Source organism: Madurella fahalii, assembly GCF_045866475.1.
Source record: "Madurella fahalii IFM 68171 DNA, scaffold_2, whole genome shotgun sequence".
NCBI classification, from domain to species: Eukaryota; Fungi; Ascomycota; class Sordariomycetes; order Sordariales; genus Madurella; species Madurella fahalii.
Window position 1 is genome coordinate 3,577,769 of NW_027263972.1, and position 18,906 is coordinate 3,596,674.

The window sequence follows — 18,906 nt, forward strand, 5'->3', positions numbered from 1 at the left end:
CCAGCGTGTGGATTGCACCAGTCACAAAAAAAAATGTCAGGCTTAGACGTGGAGGCTCTCCTTGACTCGACTGCTTCCTCCAAGGAGCAGAACAGCAAGGCCACCGCTAATGGCGACTCGCCGCAGAACGGAAGCCGCAGCGAGCGGGACGATCGTGACCGTGACCGGGACCGCGGCCGCGATCGCAGTCGAGAGGGCGACCGAGACCGATACAAGCGCCGCGATCGCAGCGGCGGCCGCTACCGGAACTCGTCGAGCGGAAGAGACACACCAAGAAGTGAGGCCGGAAGCCACAGGAGTAGTAGGCGTAGGAGCCGAAGCCGTGATTCTGGCCGACACTCACGTCGTCATAGACCCGACGGAGACTACTACCGGGGAAGAGACCGCCGGGGGGTTCGCTCTCGTTCCCGCTCGCCCAATCGCTATTACCGCCCCCCGGGAGACGAACGTCGCGACCGTGACCGCGATGACCGCAGCTATCGTCGCCGCGAGGATGAGCGCCGCAGCAGCGGCAGACACAGCACGCCGCGCGAGCCAACTCCTACTGGCGACGAGCGCGATCGCCGCACAGTCTTTGTCCAGCAGTTAGCTGCCCGTCTCCGTACCCGCGAGCTCAAGGAATTCTTCGAAAAGGTTGGCCCGGTTGCTGAGGCTCAAATAGTCAAGGACCGCGTTAGTAACCGTTCGAAAGGGTATGCTTCTCTCTCTTTCCTTTATTTTTTTGCCCGGCGCTCCCTCTTGACTCCCTTGAGACTAACATGGCTTGCAGCGTCGGTTACGTTGAGTTCAAGAGTGAAGAATCAGTCGCCGCCGCCCTTCAGCTCACTGGTCAAAAACTCCTAGGTATTCCCGTCATTGTCCAGCTCACCGAGGCTGAGAAGAACCGCCAAGTGCGCAACGCGGACTCGTCTGGCAATCACCCCAACTCGATTCCCTTCCACAGGCTCTACGTGGGAAACATCCATTTCAGCATCACAGAGCAGGACCTGCAGAACGTCTTTGAGCCTTTTGGCGAACTTGAGTTTGTGCAGCTGCAGAAGGATGACAACGGTCGCAGTAGGGGCTACGGGTTTGTCCAGTAAGTGTCCGCTCCCCCCTTCGGCTGGATGCCGCTCGCTAACGAAGCCTTACTTAGGTTCCGTGATGCTGGGCAGGCTCGCGAGGCTCTGGAGAAGATGAACGGGTTCGACCTTGCCGGTCGTGCGATCCGTGTGGGACTTGGAAACGATAAGTTTACCCCAGAGTCAACGGCCAATCTCTTACGAGGGTTCCAAGGCCAGAATCAACAGTTCCAGGGATCGGCTTTCTCGGGAGCCGGTGGCAGAGGGCCTCCGGCATCCAACTTTGATCGTGCCGGCGGCAGAGACAACGACAAGGGCACCGGTGCCAGCGCCCTGGATGACACTGACGTCGCCGGCGTCAACTTTAACAATTACAGCCGAGACGCCCTCATGCGGAAGTTGGCAAGGACTGACGAGCCAAGCAACGGCCAAATTGAGCGACAGATCCTCAAGCCCAAGACTGAGACGAAGCCTCTCCCTGTCAATGTCAGTATGGCAAGCCGCTGCGTGGTTCTGCACAACATGTTTGACCCCTCCGAGTACGTACAGAGTTCTTCTTTCCTTCCTCGGCGCGGCATTACTGACGGGTTTTGACAGACAAGAGGGCGAGGACTGGGCCAAGGAGCTGGAAGACGAGGTCCGTCAAGAGGCCGAGGACAAGTATGGCCATGTCGTGCACATCGCTCTCGACCCCAACTCTCAAGGCGACATCTACTTGAAATTCGACAAGGTTCAGGGCGGAGAGAATGCCATCAAAGGCTTGAACGGTCGCTACTTCGACGGAAGGATGATCACTGCTGCTCCGGTTGTGGACGCGGTCTACAGCAGTTTGTTCTCTCGCACCAAAGCGATCTAAGACACTAATCACGGCACCCTGCTGCCTGCTTAGGAATCCCTCCGCGGTAGGCCACCATTCCTCCTTGCCGTCTGGGTGTTTCTGACGTTTGCTCCAGACTCTCGCACCGCGTGGCAGAGTCTTTTCTTGCCTGTATTTCAGGCGCCAATTGTCCGCTGGACCCCTTCCATAAAACTTTTAGGAGCCCCCAAAAAAACGACATACCAGGCATCGTGGGAGCCCGGCGTTACGCCCCCTCCCCGGCTTGATCCGCCTTGTCGATAACCGCTGATGCCCACCCCAGCAGTACCAACCCCCGCTTTGCCTCTTTACCACCATCATCACCCCTTGGCCGGACCGGACTTACGAAATGAAGCCTTCGAAACGGCGTTGGCATGTTGTTGCTGATTTTGTACCTAGGCAGAACAAGACTCGCATAGAAGCAGAGGACACGTTCGGCCAGCAGAGGGCAGCGAGCCTCTGTTCATCCCCCTTTGACTTTTCTCGTCAGGTATTTTAATTCAGGTAGCCCCTTGAGGAATATAGTTTGCGTCTTGTGCCCTTCCTTGTTTTTCGTCTCGTGTGAATCGGCTAAGCTATAGTCTTCGTTGAGGGTGACTATTTCAACGCTGACGCCATGGGTTGCGGCTGCCAAGGTTGAGTCATCCCTTCGACCCTTGGACCCTTTCCATCTTTGCGTTGGACGGCCTAGTCATCTAACTATGCCGGGTAACAGTTCAGTCCTTGATTGTCATGTCTCCCGTCACTTGCTACCTGGCTGGGCACGTGCGATGCCGTCGAACAACACCTATTCAGCTATATAGGTTTGTCGTTACTTGTTCTATCTGATGGCAGGCGCAACGACCAACAACGTCTCTATCACCTCTCCGCCTCCCACATGTCACCGCGAAGGAATGTAGAGAGCCTGGAACTAATCAGATCCAACGGCCCGGCTACCTGGATGGTTCATCGGGCGGTGACTGTAGCACTCCTTATGAGTCTTGCACAGTCCGTATGACCGTTCAATCAAATGCTCATGCTCCCCTCGTTTTCCACCTCTTTCGTTCTGTCATAATCACGAACCGCTTCTTGTTCGTGTTAATAGCCGCATTTTGATTCCCAAGAGTCGGACCTGACTCTTGGGCTATGTACTTGTATACCTCCTTATGGTATATATCGCTCTGCTGTTCGCTCCCCTCCCTCTGTTGCGTTTCATTGCTTACATCTTCCTCTTTCTTTGGTCCTGGCATCTGTGGCTGTTAACCAGCCCATGCGAAGTCTGTGGTTGGTTATTACGCACCTGCGTCTCTTTTCTCTTTGCTCCCCTGCGTCTGCTTGTTGTCTTGCTTGGCTTTCTGAGTCTGTGAAGTTCTGATTGGAGTTCCTTGGTAAACAGCCCCTTTTCCTGCGCCTTTATTACCCCGTTCAATGCCGGCTCCGCATGGTCAGCGGGTCCGTCCCTAGCTGCTGTCGACTGTCAACAGTCGACGGTTTGATAATCAGCCAGGTGCTTCGTCTTCGTTTGTTTCCTGAACTGGCTATCGGTTGTTTTTCTTCATCCCCTTTTTCTTCCCACCCATACCGCACATCTCCGCCCGTTGTGTGGGTTGGGATGGGGTACTTATTGCGTCGTACTTGTTCTTTTGTTTCTTATACATGTCTTGATGTTCTCTTGCCCTTCGGATCATCATCCATCTGAGTGAATGCGTTCTATGCTTTGCGACTCGGTCCTTCCGGCAGGTCCGCTGCAGCTCTGCTCTTTCTCATTCTCGGGGGTAACTCAGGAGGGTGTTGAGCCTGGTTATCGATTGTTAGTCACTGCCTTGCTTGATGGATATTTGTTGACCACGGACTCACAGGTCATCAACGCTCAGGTCGCGTATATTTGAAATGATGATGTCTTCTCCAAGTCGTTTTCATCGTTCAGCGGGAATTGGGGGCCACCGAATGGTATCGAGCGCCGTGATGCCGTTCTGCATTTCCCACTCCATCGGCACAAGGGCCACGCCACGCCGCTCGCGATCAGTTGACTGGCACCGGAGAGGATAAGAAAGGAAGAATGACGCCCACTCGTCGCCATGTATATACAGCAACGCAGGTTCAGCGTGGTATTTTGAATAATACCGGCATCTCCAACGCATGGTAACAGCAACACTGATGGTCGGCCGGAGGCAAGCAAACCTCTCCGCGAGCTGGTCATCCGGGAGTTTGTCTCCTTACGCCCCAACAGATGGTCAGGCACTTGTTCGCCCCAAGATAATAGGCTGGCAGGCGGCAGTCATGGCATCTGATCAGCAGCGAGTACACTACAGGGGGCGCGTGAGTGCTCTCTGCCCAACAGCGGGCGCTAGCGTCACTGTTTTCGAACCACAAGACCCTGGCAGCAGCCGTGGACCTTTGTCTACACAGTTCACTGTGAGAGTTACTTTTTGCTGGTCTACTTCACTTATTTTTCGCGAAATCAGTGGCGAGGCTTGGTTATAAAACCCTCCTTCTCCCACTCGCCAGTTCCCCTACCTTCTCTCACCCAACCACCCACTTCCACCCTCAAGAACACAGCTCTCTTCTTCGTCCATTGAGCCTTCTGGTCCATTTCTTAGAACCAGCATTCTTGCTACGTTCGGTGACGGCCCCGAGCGGAGCGATCGGGAATCTTCTCAATCGTTCTACTTCCTGGAACTTCCCTCGTTCAGCAATCACGGCTTCAGGTCTTCAGATCCCGCCTCCGATTGAGTCGATCCATCAGGTCCTGAACCCACCATCTGTAGCCGTCAAGGACGACTTTCATTATACAGCATAGGTCAGTCACTACGTCTTCACAGCGTTCTCGTCGGTCGTGTTCGTCGCAACGTATGAGGTTGCGCTTTCCCGGCTCGCGGTCGCATACAACAAACGGGAAAAAGGAAAACAAGGAGAGCAGTCATACCAACTCCTCTCCGCCTTTTTCCTTGTCTCCCTCTTCTCTTCATCATCTTCCTCTTCTTCTCCGCAAATTCCTCTTCTCCAAAACTCCTCTGATTCTCTTTCCTCCACCAGTCGTCGATAATCAAACCGACCTCTTTAATTGTCTGTCCTTAACAACAACACAATGAACGGGGGACATTCTGGCCACCACAGCGCCTCAAGCAGCTGTTCTAGCAGCAGCTCCGGTCGCAGCAGTTCCGGTCGCAGTGTGGGCGGCTCTGTAGGCGGTGCCCCTCTCGGTTCACCCACCGCCGGAAGGCATGGATCACACAATGAACAGGCTGTTGGTTCGTATTCACCTTTAAATAACGGCTCGCCCAGCACCCCCCCAAGAACGACCAGATACAGCTCGCAGCAGCCTCGTACCCCCACTCACCAGAGCGCTGCCTCTTCACCAGAGGAGCCTGTTCCACCACGCCGGTCTTTCGGAGAGGAATCGGCCGTGCCTCCTTTCCGGACTTTGGCGTCGTACCCGGGACCGGGCGGCGCCGTGCAACGGCAACCCACCGTGCCGATGCTTCTCCCTGCTCCTCCAGTCGTGGGTGGCGTTCCGGTCGCGAGTTCTCACCTCCCGGTCGCAGTCGCCGGGTCTCAGATGGGCTCACGGGGGTCTCTCCCTGGATCAACCACGCAGAGCTTCATCAGCGCATTACAGGCAATGACTTTCAATCCCGAAGATGAGAGTCTACATCCTGCGCACAAGGTAAAACAATATTCATCTCTACTCTATCCACTTTGGATATCTATTTCATCTGTGCTGACTCACTACCTCAGACCGTGCGTGATGAGACATGCAAACTACAGGCGCGCATCTGGGGACTCCGGCAGGGCATGCGTCACCAGCCGGATATCCCACGGGATTTCCTCAGCTCGTTCGACTACGATATTCAAGAGCTGATCAGCAATACCGTAAAGTTGAATCAATCTGCCGATGCCCTGGCCGCCGAGGTGAAGAAGGCGTATGGGGAGAGCGAGCGGCTGCAGGCTATCATGGGCAGCCAGCATGTCGAACATCAGCAGTTCCGTAGCAAGGCGGAGGCGACCATTCACGATCTGGAACGTGATGTTCAGTCTCAGCAGGAGCGACGACTGAATGCTGAGGCCATGCTGTCTAGCCTGGAGGCACAGCGCACTACAGACATGCAAAGGATACAGGTGGGAAAACGTTCTATTCAGCGTGTGCCGTCGGTGAAGAAACTAACAGGCTATGGAAGGAACTCGAAAACGAAGTTCAGAGACTTGACATGTTCGTCCAGGTAAGCATTTTCCTGTCGCGTTAGGTGATGTGGGCATCTTTTGACGGTCCGCGGCAGATCCTCCAGGAGCAAGTCGACGGCAAGCGCACCTTGTGGATGAATGTCCACCGAGATCCGCAAGAGCAGGCTGCCGCCATCGAGAGACTTCGGAATACGGCTGTGCTCAGCGGCCCGACCCTGCCCAGTGGGCCTATGGGCCGTGGGCAGACACTGGTTGGCAGTCTCCACCAATCTCCCCAGACTCAGATGATGGTGCGCTCTCAATCTAGATCATCGGCGCACTCGGGCCAACCCCAGCATCTCCGCCCACCCTCGAGGGCCGGCTCGAGCAGCGTATACTCTGGTCTTAGTGGGCTCTCCAACAGCAGGCACGCCGGCAGCACGCCCTCGCGCCACTCATCGATGGCTCGGCCGAGTCCGAGAGCCACTAGAATTACGGAATGGGGAAGCCCCAACGAGCGGAGGCGCGATACCACAGGCGCTCTGGTCAGAGTCGAAACCGACGATGGCGAGAGCCAGAAGTGGGCCGTTGAGTTCCAGACTCTCTTCGCCCTGGTCTATGGCTTCTGTAAGAACTACGTTGAGGAGCTGCCCAAGATCGACAGGGACTGGAAAAGCCACCTTCAAGGTGAGGCCGGCGGCCGTCTCTGGGATTACATCTGCCGGGTGTGCCACCCCGGGCAGGAGAAGGAGCGCGGTGATTATGCGCTGTTCCTGCTGAAGGACAGCGAGTCCCGCCCGTATTTCATCGAGCGCCTCATCGTTCAGCATATCATCCTATTCGTCTTGTCCTCTGAAGCTTGGGAGGATTACTCGGCCGATGTCGACGACGAGATGAAGTCGCTCGAGCAGCGCCTCAGAACTACGGATCGTAAGTCTAAAACAAAAAGCCACCACCCTTCTGGTTTCCCCGCTAACGCATGCCAACTCGACATAGCCTCCAAGACTTTCGAGCGTCAGTCCATCATCGACCGCCGGGTCGAGCTCGTGACGGAGATGGCCGAGGGCCCCAAGGCGGCGGCCTTCAAGAACCACAAGCTGAACCAGCACCACCAGCAGCTGCGCATGATGATCGCGCCCTTCCTGCCGCGCACCAAGGAGAACAACACGCGCGACGAGGCCTTCTACGACCTCTTCGCCATCGCCGGCGCCGCGTGGGAGCTGTCGTCCAAGCTGCTGCGCTCGCCCCTCACCTTCCAATACGTCTGGAACGACCCCTGCGCCCGGTTCTCGGCCGACGTCCATGAGGCCCTGGGCTGCAGCATCAGCCCGACCACCCTGCAGCGTGAGCAGTGGCGCCTCAAATTGTGCGTCACGCCCGCCATCACGATGCGGAGCGACAAGGGGATGACCATCTCAGCCAAGCAGATCCTCAAGTCGGGCGTGACAGTGATGCGCTGAAGCGCTTGATCTTGTCGCGTGAGATCTGATCTCGGACATTTACGGGCCCTCTTCGAATAATTCTCTCTTGGCGCAATGGTTCACGGTCTTCCGGCGTTTTTTTTGTTCGCGAACACCGCGGCATTTCCCCAAAAGTCCCGGTCAGCCTGCTTTGGTGACAGCTCTTCGGTTTGGGTAGATCTTTGACGAGCAAGATCTTCCACGGTCAGGAGGAGAAGGGCGCTAGTTGTCCTTTACACGGCCTGCTCTCGAGGTTCCCCTCGGTGGGAAGGTCTCCAAGCGCAGTACAGGAAACGATGACAACCCCCAAGTCGCCGTGATGCCAACTCGGTCTGGCACATCGCTTTTGCTCTCGGCACCTAATTTGCCTCTCTTTTGGTTTTCTCTACTTTCTTTCCATTTTCTCATCAAACGACATGGTCACAGTTCATGGACCGCCTAATACTAACTGGGTAATTGAAATGAGATCGGGGGAGAGGCGGCAACAGACGGATCTCCAAGAAGGAAGGGCTCATATCTCCCATTCATGAGGAGAGAGAGGTTGCACTTGGTCGCTCTGGACCTCGAATCCAGGGGCCATTCTCACTTGCTTGCCTCCCTACTGGGGCTTACTTCGCTTTCTCCCTCGCGAGGGAGTGGGCGGGACCACAACGGGTAATGCATCTTGCCTAGCAATCACTCGTCCTAATCAGCGCCGATGGCTCATCAACACTCTGGTGGGACACATCTATCCAGGGTAGGGTATTGGTGTTGGTGGATGCATAATGGCGAGCGGTTGGAGAACCGACGGGGCATCAGTTGCTATTCCGAGCTGGGCCGTTTTTCAGCGGTGGTGTAGATACGATGGCTAGCTACGGTCCCTGCGGCATGGAATCTAATGAACTTCCCAGTCCTCGTTGTTCTATGAATGCTTCGTTTTCATGTGAGTGTACTGTCTCTATAGTTTTCCGGTGACGATAAGCCCCAGTAGCAAAAGCGTGCGGAGGGTTCTTAGAGGACGTGTGGCCCCCGATCCAGGACCGGGACAGAGGCGGCTTGGACGGGGCCGGTCATCCTTCAAGTTTCTACTGCTTCTCTTGGCCGCATGAAGCTCAGTGCGATTTATCCGCGTGCTTCCTCCTAGCATACTCGTCTCGTAACAATTACGCCATTAGGGGTTCGCAAAGCTGGAGGGCGACGGGAGATGTGAGATAAAGGTCGACTCCAACTTTCTGCTCGAGTGGAATCAGCGGTCTGTAGGGGCAGGATCGGTGACCGAAGGGCGTAGCGAACGGCCCGATGCGTCCTGGTATCGGTCGGGATTGCTACCGTGGCAAAGAGGATTCGATGTGGCAGGACCGAGGTCTTCGTCTGGGTATGAGAACTAGATAATGTGAAATTAGCGCAGTCAATTGACACGCGTGGAAGCGGTCTTGTCAAGACAGCCTGCCTGGGCGGTGTGCTATCCAAGTCCGCATCCGGGTCAGGGGTAAACAAGTGAGGGCGAAGACCGAACGAAAAGGAGAGAGATGAGGATGGTGCACGCCAGCCGAGCTGTTGGAAAAGCCGGGCTCCCGTCCGTGGTAGACGTATGTAGATCAATGGTGCGTGGACGAAACGAACCAGGTTAGCCAAGTAAAACTCGTACTACCCGAGAGGAGCTATCTCGGGCCTGGCATGGCCTGACGACGGATGGCAAAGCGGAGTTGGAATGCACTTCGGCGGATAGAAATCCATACGACGTGGGAGCGAGCCGAGGGATGAGCAGGCGGTCGACAACAGAGGCCTGATGGCTGCTTACCCCCACGCCTCTCCGCTCGGTGCTGCCCCCGGCTGAGCATGTGGTGGCCAGAACACGGGTCGTTATTGCAGGACGGCTGGGTTGAATGAAACCGGGTGCATCTCCCAGGTTTCTTTTACCCCATACAATTCCCGGTCCCCTTGTTTGCCATCTAAAGTTGGGGAGGATGGGGTGGGATCTCGTGGGGGAAGCCGGGCCTAGGCTCCTGGCGTCTTCCAAGCATCCTCCGGGCTTATGCGGGAGCGTTGGGACGGCGACACAGACCTTCCAAGCACGGATGGTATGCCGGTTACAATCTCTGAAGCCATCTAATCCATGGGATTCTGAGGTGGTGGAGGGTGTTAGCCACCATTTAGTTAGGAAGGAGTCAGACACGGGAGGGATGTGGTGTGGTGCTGCTGAGGGTACACGCGTGCTGCATGAACTTGAAGCTGAAAATTCTTGCCATCGGAAGTGGGACGGGGACGAGGGACCCAAGCTGACGCCTTCCGACGACAATCTTGCGTGATCCGGGCGCCGGTTGTTGTCGGCGCTGAATCTCATGTGTAAATTGCCATGCAGCGTTGAGGCAGTGGCAGCTGCAGGTTGTCGCATGCTATTCTGTAACACAGGAATGCTCCCGCTAAACCCATCCAATGCTACAGCTGCTGTGCACACTTGATCATTCTGGATGTGCTGTTTGAACGTGGCAGCAATCAGGGGCTGCAATGTTGACATCGGTTGCTGCCAAGTATTCCTTGGCATTCAAGGTGAGCGTTGCAGCTCACCGACGGTGAAGGCCCTAAAACTGGAGACTGTTCTAGATGTTTCTTGGCCAAGCGTCGAACCGCGACCTGATCAAGATTTGAGTTTCATAGGTTTCAAAGGACAAGACAAAGATCCCAGCGTCGGATTCAACCATACTTAGATCTGATCACTTAACTGAGCATGACTGCATTGATGCCAACAGCAAACCGTATCTGAATCGTCACATCGATCGATTACTGCGGTCTATCATCACACACATCACAAATCAAGCTGGAGAGAGAGATTGAATCGGATACGCAACCCCCCATTCATCTTTAAAAAACCCGATAGCTTCACGCACATACAGCAGGCGAGCAGGGGAGCGTGCTGACTGCAGCACAACCCAACCTCACACACCCTCCCGCAATTTCGATGCCTTTCCGCGTCCACGCGGGCGAAGCTTTCCGCTGCAGCATACCCTTGATCCGCCAAACCTTCTTCCCACTGCCAGCAGTGTCAGCAGCTACAAGGCCGCCTCTGCCAACCCCACGCCTCCACCGGACGATCATCACGGGCGCAGGCACCAAATCCAGCAGCACCACGATGGCAACCGCGGCAGGTAGCCCCGCACCGGCGTCGAGCACGTCACCGCTCCCCGGTAGCAGCTCATCCCCTCCGCCGCCGCCGTCAGCGACTAGCACCACGGGCGGCCAGCCTCCCGCACCCGCTGCCGCTGCCGCCTCCACAACCCCAACTCAGACGCCCACCCCTGCTGCCCAAACTAGCAGTATCAGCAGCAGCAGCAATACGCCAGCAACAGAAGCAGCAGAAGCGGCTGCAGCGGCTGCAGTAGCAGAAGCAAAGAAACCCATCCCGGCCCTGCCCGCACCGGACTCGGTCCCCTCCAGCGGCAGCGGTGACGACAACGAAACTCGCATCGTCCAGGTCAACGGCAACCCCATAGCCCTCGACAAGCTGGGGCCCATGGTGGTGGGCCGAGACGGGACCATCTCGCGCATCGCCAACTGGCCCGAGATGACGGACCTGGAGCGGGAGAACACACTCCGGGTGCTGGGCAAGCGCAACCAGCTGCGCCTGGCGAACCTGCGGGCGGGGAGGCCCGCCGACGAGCAGATGACGCAGGAATAGACGTTCGGTTCAGGCTAGATAAATGGAGGAATTTTTTTTTTTCTTTGCGTTAGGTTGTTGAGCTAGCCAGATCCCCCCGGGCGTATTGTATGATGATTGTATTGTACGGTGTATGTGTGTGCGTGTGTGTGTGTGTGTAGCATGGTATAGGAGTACGTGGGCGATGGAAAGGGTCAAGACGAGCTACCACAACGCCATACGTAGGTAGATGGATATCATAACAATTCAACGCGCTCCAAACTCCACCAGTGTCTGTTGTTCCGTCATGATTGTCGTGTTGCTAGTCATAAGCATGCACAAATCATGTCTTTGGAGTAAACGCAGCGCTCAACCCCCCTTCGGAGAAAAGCCAAAAACCCCCAAACCCAGCCGTCATTTCATGAAGCACGAGATTCCCTCCAACACCAGCCGCCCTCCGCGGTCACGCAAAACGCCCCTTGAATGATGACGATGGTATATCCACAAAGCAGGCCGGCCCTACCTCGTCCCCGACCTCGATCCTAATCCTTCTTCATCAACGGCCTCCTCTCCGAGTCGTCGACGGCCGTGGTCGAACTCGCCGCACTAAAGCTGTCCCTGCTGTCGCCGCCATCCTTCTTGGCCTCTTGGGCCGAGAACTCCTTGAGCAGCTTCTCCAACATGTCCTCCTTGGCGCCGTGCTTTTCCGTCACCAGGCTCTTGAGCCACTTGTTCTCCGTCTCGAGCGCCGAGATGCGCCCCTCGAGCATCGTCACCTTCTCCGTCATCTCCTTGGCCGACTTTTCGAGCGCCTGCTCCCGCTGCTTCTTCTTGATGCGGAACCGGGCGCTGGCCGCCGTGTTGCGCTTCCGCTTGTCCTCCTCGGCGGCGAGGCGCGATTGCTCCTCGATGCTCAGCATGCGGCCGGGCGGGCTAAGAGTCTCAGCCTTGCGCTTCTCGCCCGCTCTCCGCGGGACGGACGATACATACCCTGGCTGGTGGTGCTGCGGGACCGGCGGCGGGTAGGCCATCGGCGGGTTGGGCTGGATGGGCTGCAGACCCCCTAGCGGATCTGGGAAGGCCGGGATGGTGGGCGACGTGTAGGTGCTGAAGTCCCCGAAACTGAAGTCTCCTGGAGACATTGTGCCATGGTCAGTCGCCCGACGATCAATATCGACGATTTCCACAAAGATAAAGAAATCAAGAGTCAGGAAAAGAGTCTTAACGGCGGCGCCGCCGGCGGGAAAAGGCGGAGCCCGGGGGATATTGAACCACGGTTAGGCGGTCCATTGTTGATGCCCCATCGTCGATGGTGCAATACTCCCAAAGTCACGAGAAATGGCACCATCACCGGCAACGACGATCATTTGTCAGCGCCCATTTAGGCGGCCCTGGAACCTGGGGCTTTCAGGGCGCATGCACCTAAGGACGGGCGTCTTCCAATCATGGAACGGCCCCGACTGCATGGGGGCGCAACATCGACCGCCAGGGTGGGGTGCAATTGCATTCTCCGATTCGTGATAAGGGAAACGATTCTCTTTGGTCCGTCGCCGCCCCTCCATTGCAGGTGATGTTCAAGGTCCTGATCTCATGTTGACGCCGCGCCGCCGCGATGCGCTTGCCTCGCCATATGCAGGCCATGCGACCTTGCCCCAGACTCGACCTCTGCTGACTGCAGAAGAAACATAAAAGAAACGACCGGAAGGAAACGTTGCGGCAAAAGGACGAAAACTCTCCAAGAAAAAGGAGACATCGAACACTCACCAGACATAAAGTCGAAACCGGCTGCGAAGTCGCCCAGAATCGGATCTGCTGATGTCACATCATCGGTTGGGGTTTGTGTCTGTGCCGTCGTCTCCGGCTTCACGGGCGGCGCCTGGTAGTCTGTATTCTGGCCCGTCTCAAAGTCATAGAATTGAGTGTTGGTGAACAAGGCAAGGTCCTTGGCAAGGTCCTCATCGGTGATGAACGTCTCTTCCACCGCCGGTTCCTGGACGTTGAGATCCCGTAGGTACTGGGAGACGTTAACTCCCCTCCGGCCGCTGAAGGACATGGTTCTTCCGTTGTATGCGACACCGCAACAAGAATCCGATCGGGAAGGCAAGTAACGCCGAAGCGCTCTGAAGCGCTGCCTCTCTGGTCTGGCCGCTTTATTGCTCCACGAACTCTGCTGTCGCCCAAGCCCGGTCGATAACAGTCGAGGTTCGAGACCAGGGAGAGTTATGTGCGAGTTGCGAGTTGCGAGTTCTCTCAGGTCCAGTCGGCGTTGTAGTGAGAAAGGCGCGGGAACAAAGAACGCTGGGCGGGGTTGCCGGGGTTCAACTCGGCATTAGATTCGCTACCCGTATCCCAAGTCTAAAGCGGGCGATGAGTCAAGAGTCGCACGGCGGAAACAAAGGGTTCAAACCACCGTGCTGTAGGCTCTTTTGGTGCAAGAATTGCTGCTGGTGATGGCTTCAGAGAATTGGGGTGCGCTGGGAAGCGCAAGAGGCCGGAGACTGAGATTATGAATCAGAGAGTAGAGCCTGTGTTCGGAAGTGTGGGACGGGGTGCGTGGTTCGGCTCCCGACCGGCGGCCGATGGCCCATTAGTCAGGACACAAAGTGCGAATCCCACGTTCTCGGTAAATACAAAGATTGCCCCCTCGCGCGAACCCACTTCGTCTGGTCCAATAGAAATAGGCAACGGCCCGCCGGCCGCATTTTCATCACCAAGTTCCGTTAGCAATTGTCACGCTGAGCTTCGTCGACCGGTGCAGCCACCAGTCCATGAGCTTTGTTTCATAACGAGCCCCATGTGCAACATCTCGATCATCGTGGCGCTTTGTCTCCCATTGACGCAATGCGGCACCTATTTATGACGGCTCCCTGCTGGTCTTTCCTGTAAACGACCTGGACGATCGACCGTCTGATGCAAAGGGTCCAGCCCTGTGGAGTCGGGGTTTTGCCACACTTTCGGTAGCCTTGGCCTGAGTTGCCAAGTTGGTGATGAATTGGCGAGTGGGAGGCTTTGTCAGGACCGCGTGCGAAAGGCTCCGCCGGCGGGCCGGAACTTCCAGGAAAGGGAAGACGGCTGGCAACGGCAGTATTATATCCATCCACCGGGAGGGCAACTCGGCAACCGAGTTGTCCCATTCCGATACAAAAAGTCTCCAGACTGTCAATTGATTGTGTTGTCTGGTTCTGTCTTTGCTCGATGAGGCTATCCTGTAGCGCGAGAACAGACAAGATGGAGTTGACTTTGCTCACAAGCCTCGGGTGAAGCCCGCTATCGCGGGGTTGATGTTTTGTAAGCCGGTGCACGAACCGCTGACGTGGGGGGTGCAGTAGAACGGCTGAATCCATTCTCCCGTTCTCGACATCTCCGGTATGTTTCTTAGAAATCACTGGATGGACTTGATTAGTCAGCTCGAACATCCGCAGCTCCGGCAGCTCAATACGAGTGTTGATTCAATATCTTCCATTCTATTCACTTCGTGTTCGCATGTGATGCTCTTTTGTTTCTACTGCCTATGTACTGTATTCATAGCTTAGGGACTCAATACGGTAGTGTTTTTCGAACTCGGAGGCTTGTTTAATTCGTGCCCTTGGCTGATCCTCGTTGATCCGGGGGTTTATTGCAACGATCGTAACCCAGGCTATGGGGGGCCAATCAGAATGGGCTTGGCAACGATTGTGGGGAAGGCGCGAGAATCACAACGGTTCATCGTGTTTGAGGCGAGCTTCCACTGTGCGATTAGTGTCACTGTAATTGAGTTGACATCAGCAAGAGCTGGACTAGTCCAAGACGATACACGCTCAGAATTATAAGCGGCCGTGTTCCCATAAAGAGGGATGCCGCGCATCTCCGTCCCCACGACTGCGCGTCTGCCGTCATCACTGCGCGTCGACCCCAAGAACCCGGCAGTATCCAAGATTCTCAGTCGGCTGTCACGTTCATCTCTCCTCTCAGTCGCACTCGACTGGTTAGATGAAAACAACCTGCCTCTGACACAACCCTATCTCCGTGGGGCCAGTGATGAAGAAAACGACAGTGAAGATGACGAAACAGACGACTTCTACCCCCCGGCGCGATCACACGAGTCGCTCCAGGAATTATACACCTCCTTACAGTCTCGGAAAGGCTCCAAGCGGGAGATCCTGGATCGCATCCTGGAAGGCGACTGGCGGCACGGCCTAAGCCTATACCAACTTGCCATGGCCGACCTGCAATACCTCTACGACCACCCGACCTCTCAAAAATGGGCCGCCTACCGCATCGTGCCCCTCAAACCCCCCACTGACCCTGACGGCGAAGATCCCCCAGAAGTCGACAAACAATCTCTCACCATCCCCCGCTTCCACCCTTCCACCTTCCTCCGATCCCTCCAAACCCAGACTCTCCCAGACATCAAAGCCCACTACACCTTCGACACCCACCGGACCCTCCCCATCCTCCTCCTTCGTATCTTCATCCTCGACTCGCCCTACAATACCAACCTCGGCCTCCAACCCGCCGGCTCCGCCATGGCCTTCGACTCGGCACGGACAGTGTACATCGCCTTCCCAGACGCCTCGCCACACGTCTACATTTCCAAACCCCAGCAGACGACGACGACGACCGCCGCCACCGCCGCCGCCTCTGGGAGCAACCCGGCCGGAGGCGGCGAGTCCAAATCCCTCCGCAACCTCATACTCGAGGGCATCCCCAAGGCGCTGTCCAACCCGCTCCGCCGCCAGCGCTTCACGCTGCGGAGCACCAACCTCGCGACGCGGAACCTCGCCGAGCTGGTGGAGCGCCGCGGCGCCGGCCGGACGAACTCCGCCGGCGGCGGCTGGAGCGTCTACGCCGACGAGAAGGTCAAAGAGTCGCCTTTGGATCTGGCTCATCACTTGCCCGTTAGCCCGCCTCTATCCGGCGGGGAGGGGGAGGAGGAGGAGGAGGAGGGGGTTGGGAAGGAGAAGAGGAAAAGGGCGAGGGATCTTGTTGAGACGAGGGCGGAGAGGGCGGCGAAGCGGGCCAAGATGGTCGCGCGGGCGAGGTTTGGGGAGACTGGGAAGGTGGGGGATGGGAAGGGAGTGGAGAGGGTGGATGTTGTTATTGAGGATGCGTTTCCCGCGGAGGCGGGCGTGCATGATAGTGATGGTAATAGTGGTGGTGAGGGGGAGGAGGAGGAGGAGGTTGCTGAGCGGGGTCGGCCTGCTGCCGGTACTGGCGCGAGGGGTAGCGGCGGGAGGAAGAGCCAGGTGGATGCCCATCTGGGCGGGTTGGCTGAGGATGAGGAGGATGATGCCGATGAGGCGCAGCGCCAAAATGAGTGGCGGCCGTATGTCCGGCTGACGTTCCACGGGTCGCATGTCTTTGCAGGCATACGGCAGCTTGTGGAGTGTGGCATTGTTGATGGGGAGAGAATGCCCGGTTGGCTGACTGGGGAAGAGGGCGTGACGATAGGCGCGGTGAGGAACGGGAGGATACGAGGGCACAAAGGCTCCGGACTGTAGCGTCTGTCAGCTTGATAATATAACTCTTGGACAGGGTTCCTCTAGGGAACAGTTATTGATGCGCAAACCATCCACATTATCTGCCACAATTGTGAACAGAAAACGTGCTCTACGCTTGTCTATGAGTCTAACCCAAACACCTTGACCGTATTCCCCCACGCTGCCTCGCACACTTCCTCCACGGACACCCCCTTGATGCCCGCCACGATCCTCGCAACCCGCTCGATGGTGCAAGGCTCGTTGCGCCCCTTGACCATGGCTCCCTCCTCCCACTTCTCCTTCTTGACTACCTTGTACCGGTCTGGAACCTCGGACTCCTTTTTCTGATTCTTCTTCCCCCGCTGTTGTTGTGGCTGCTGCTGCTGCTTCTCTGGCTCTCCCGGGGCCGCGGCCGCCTTAGCCGTAGTCTCAAACTCGACAAGGTACTTCCACCCCTCGTGGCTGGGCCTGACCTCGCACCAGGGCCCGTCCGTTTCGATCATCAGCCGCGAGAGCTCAATCTCCTTGACGACGGCACAGTTCTCAGCCGTCTTAAAGCTGCACCCGTTAACGCCAATGTACAACCCTAAGTCCATCAGCTCGCGCATCTCCTCGACTGTGCCCGTGAAGCTATGGACCACGCCTCCTTTCTCAAGACGCTCGAGGCGCTCGCCAAAGCCCTCTTTGAGGAGGCGTACAAAATCGGCGTGGGCGGCGCGCGAGTGGAGGAAGAGCGGTAATTGGGGTTGCAGGGAGGCAGCAAGGGCAAGCTGGACCGAGAAGGAGTGGAGCTGGACTTCCTTGGAAGCATAGTGCAGACGGTCGTAGTCGAGGCCGAACTCGCCAAAAGCGACAAGCTCGGGCGACGGGGATGAGCGGGCCTGAGCGATGAGTTCTGTTAGGTCAGCGATGATGCGCTCGCTCCTGGCGAGGTCGACGCCGTCGCCGTCGGCGATGGGCTTCGAGGGATCCGGGTCGCAGGCGGGTGTGTGTTCGGCCTCTTCCCCTTCGCTCTGACTTTCGTCATGGTGCTTGTGATGGGAAGGGCTGAAGATTGAACTGCTGCAGGGGTGGATGCCTGCTGTAGCGAAAACGGTGCCGGCTGATGTTTGTCATGGAGGCGATTAGCCCTTGAAACTTTGGCTGGGCTGGTCACGGGAAGGCCCGTCGGAAACCTACGGAACTCCTTGGCAAGTTTGAGGGCGTCTCTTGAGCTCTTAAAGGATGAGCCGGTAACGATGAGTTTTGTGCATCCGACCTCAACGGCCCTCCCCACCACCGCCTTCAGGTCGTCAGGATGTCTCGATTTGCCATGGTAGCGGCCCCTGAAGATGGGATCTGCCAAGTTGATGCCAATCTGACGGAACGAAATGAAATTAGGACCCTCTTCCTATGAGATAAAACGCTGACGGTACTTACATCAATGTATCTAGGAGTATAAGTCGTGAGTGCAGGCGCAGTCGACTGGGTTAATGCGCCGTTCGGTTGGTTTGAGTCGAGCTCGGCCATTTTTGCGGTTGCGAAGCGAGGCAAACTGCCCGCGATTGATGGACTGCTAAGGTGAATCCGTGCGATTGAATGAAGGGGCCTCAGTCTCATAGTACAGCATCAAGATTCATGTATTTATAAACCCTCCTCTTAATATCCTAGAGTTGTGTGTGTGTCTGACAATCTTTGACTCACAGGTGTCCTCATAACCGTCCTCAGTGGCCCAGCCTTGGCTGTTGCGCAGCGACAGGGGCCTATTCCATTAACGACGAGAGCCTGTTCTCCACACATTGGACTCCTCATTACTTAAGCAGCGTCTTGGAAGCGCGGCACTTCAGCAGGATACGGTGCTGGAATGGAAGAGGAATGCGGGGTGCAGTCAAGAAAAGAAAAAAAAGAAAGAAAAAAAAGAAAAACACACATGCCCAAATATCTTAGTAGAGGGATCACAGAGTGTATCTCCAATCGCTCCACGGTCTCGTTGCTGCCTGAATTCGAAGAGTTGGGTTGTTGGGTTCACTGGCAGTTGGTTGATGGTGGGGCAATGGCTGCACCTTGGCCCGAGCTGTTTGTTTAATAGGCGGGGCTGCGGCGACGCGCCAAAATTCTGGCGGCACGCGTCAGACGCGGTCCACACCCCACGGCTTAAAAGAGTGCAGCAAGAGAGCATCGGGCTTGCTTCTTCTCCCTTCTGCATCCTCCACCACACAACAAAATATCACCAAGGAAACAAGGGACTGTCTGGCTGCAGCCCTTCCCCTTTCTGTCTCGGACCTGTAGACGAGAATCAACGTCGTATGCCGCAAGCGGATCAACCTCCTACCTTCGC

The 18,906-nt window shown here is 56.6% G+C and overlaps 6 protein-coding genes across 6 annotated transcripts; 4 read left to right on the plus strand and 2 right to left on the minus strand.

Moving 5' to 3' along the window:
• Window positions 1-33: 33 nt before the first annotated feature.
• On the plus strand, window positions 34-1,917 carry rsd1 (Phosphatidylinositol-3-phosphatase SAC1; the record flags this gene model as incomplete). The annotated part of the gene is made up of 4 exons (XM_071059226.1): window positions 34-692; window positions 770-1,078; window positions 1,136-1,600; window positions 1,659-1,917. The coding sequence occupies 4 exons, from the start codon at window positions 34-36 to the stop codon at window positions 1,915-1,917; spliced, it is 1,692 nt and encodes a 563-aa protein (XP_070915327.1).
• Window positions 1,918-4,984: 3,067 nt separating this feature from the next.
• Window positions 4,985-7,517, plus strand: MFIFM68171_03806 (Liprin-beta-2; the record flags this gene model as incomplete). The annotated part of the gene is made up of 6 exons (XM_071059227.1): window positions 4,985-5,068; window positions 5,240-5,563; window positions 5,635-6,015; window positions 6,075-6,116; window positions 6,174-6,987; window positions 7,054-7,517. 6 exons carry the CDS (start codon window positions 4,985-4,987, stop codon window positions 7,515-7,517), a joined length of 2,109 nt encoding a protein of 702 aa, XP_070915328.1.
• A 2,938-nt stretch (window positions 7,518-10,455) lies between these two features.
• Window positions 10,456-11,172, plus strand: MFIFM68171_03807 (uncharacterized protein; the record flags this gene model as incomplete). Its single annotated transcript, XM_071059228.1, has 1 exon — window positions 10,456-11,172. One exon carries the CDS (start codon window positions 10,456-10,458, stop codon window positions 11,170-11,172), a length of 717 nt encoding a protein of 238 aa, XP_070915329.1.
• A 500-nt stretch (window positions 11,173-11,672) lies between these two features.
• Window positions 11,673-13,183, minus strand: CYS3_2 (cystathionine gamma-lyase cys3; the record flags this gene model as incomplete). The annotated part of the gene is made up of 2 exons (XM_071059229.1): window positions 11,673-12,262; window positions 12,895-13,183. The coding sequence occupies 2 exons, from the start codon at window positions 13,181-13,183 to the stop codon at window positions 11,673-11,675; spliced, it is 879 nt and encodes a 292-aa protein (XP_070915330.1).
• A 1,780-nt stretch (window positions 13,184-14,963) lies between these two features.
• CHL4 (chromosome loss-related protein) lies at window positions 14,964-16,610 on the plus strand (the record flags this gene model as incomplete). Its single annotated transcript, XM_071059230.1, has 1 exon — window positions 14,964-16,610. The coding sequence occupies one exon, from the start codon at window positions 14,964-14,966 to the stop codon at window positions 16,608-16,610; it is 1,647 nt and encodes a 548-aa protein (XP_070915331.1).
• A 119-nt stretch (window positions 16,611-16,729) lies between these two features.
• Window positions 16,730-18,098, minus strand: MFIFM68171_03810 (uncharacterized protein; the record flags this gene model as incomplete). The annotated part of the gene is made up of 3 exons (XM_071059231.1): window positions 16,730-17,691; window positions 17,769-17,946; window positions 18,009-18,098. The coding sequence occupies 3 exons, from the start codon at window positions 18,096-18,098 to the stop codon at window positions 16,730-16,732; spliced, it is 1,230 nt and encodes a 409-aa protein (XP_070915332.1).
• Between the last annotated feature and the right edge of the window lie 808 nt (window positions 18,099-18,906).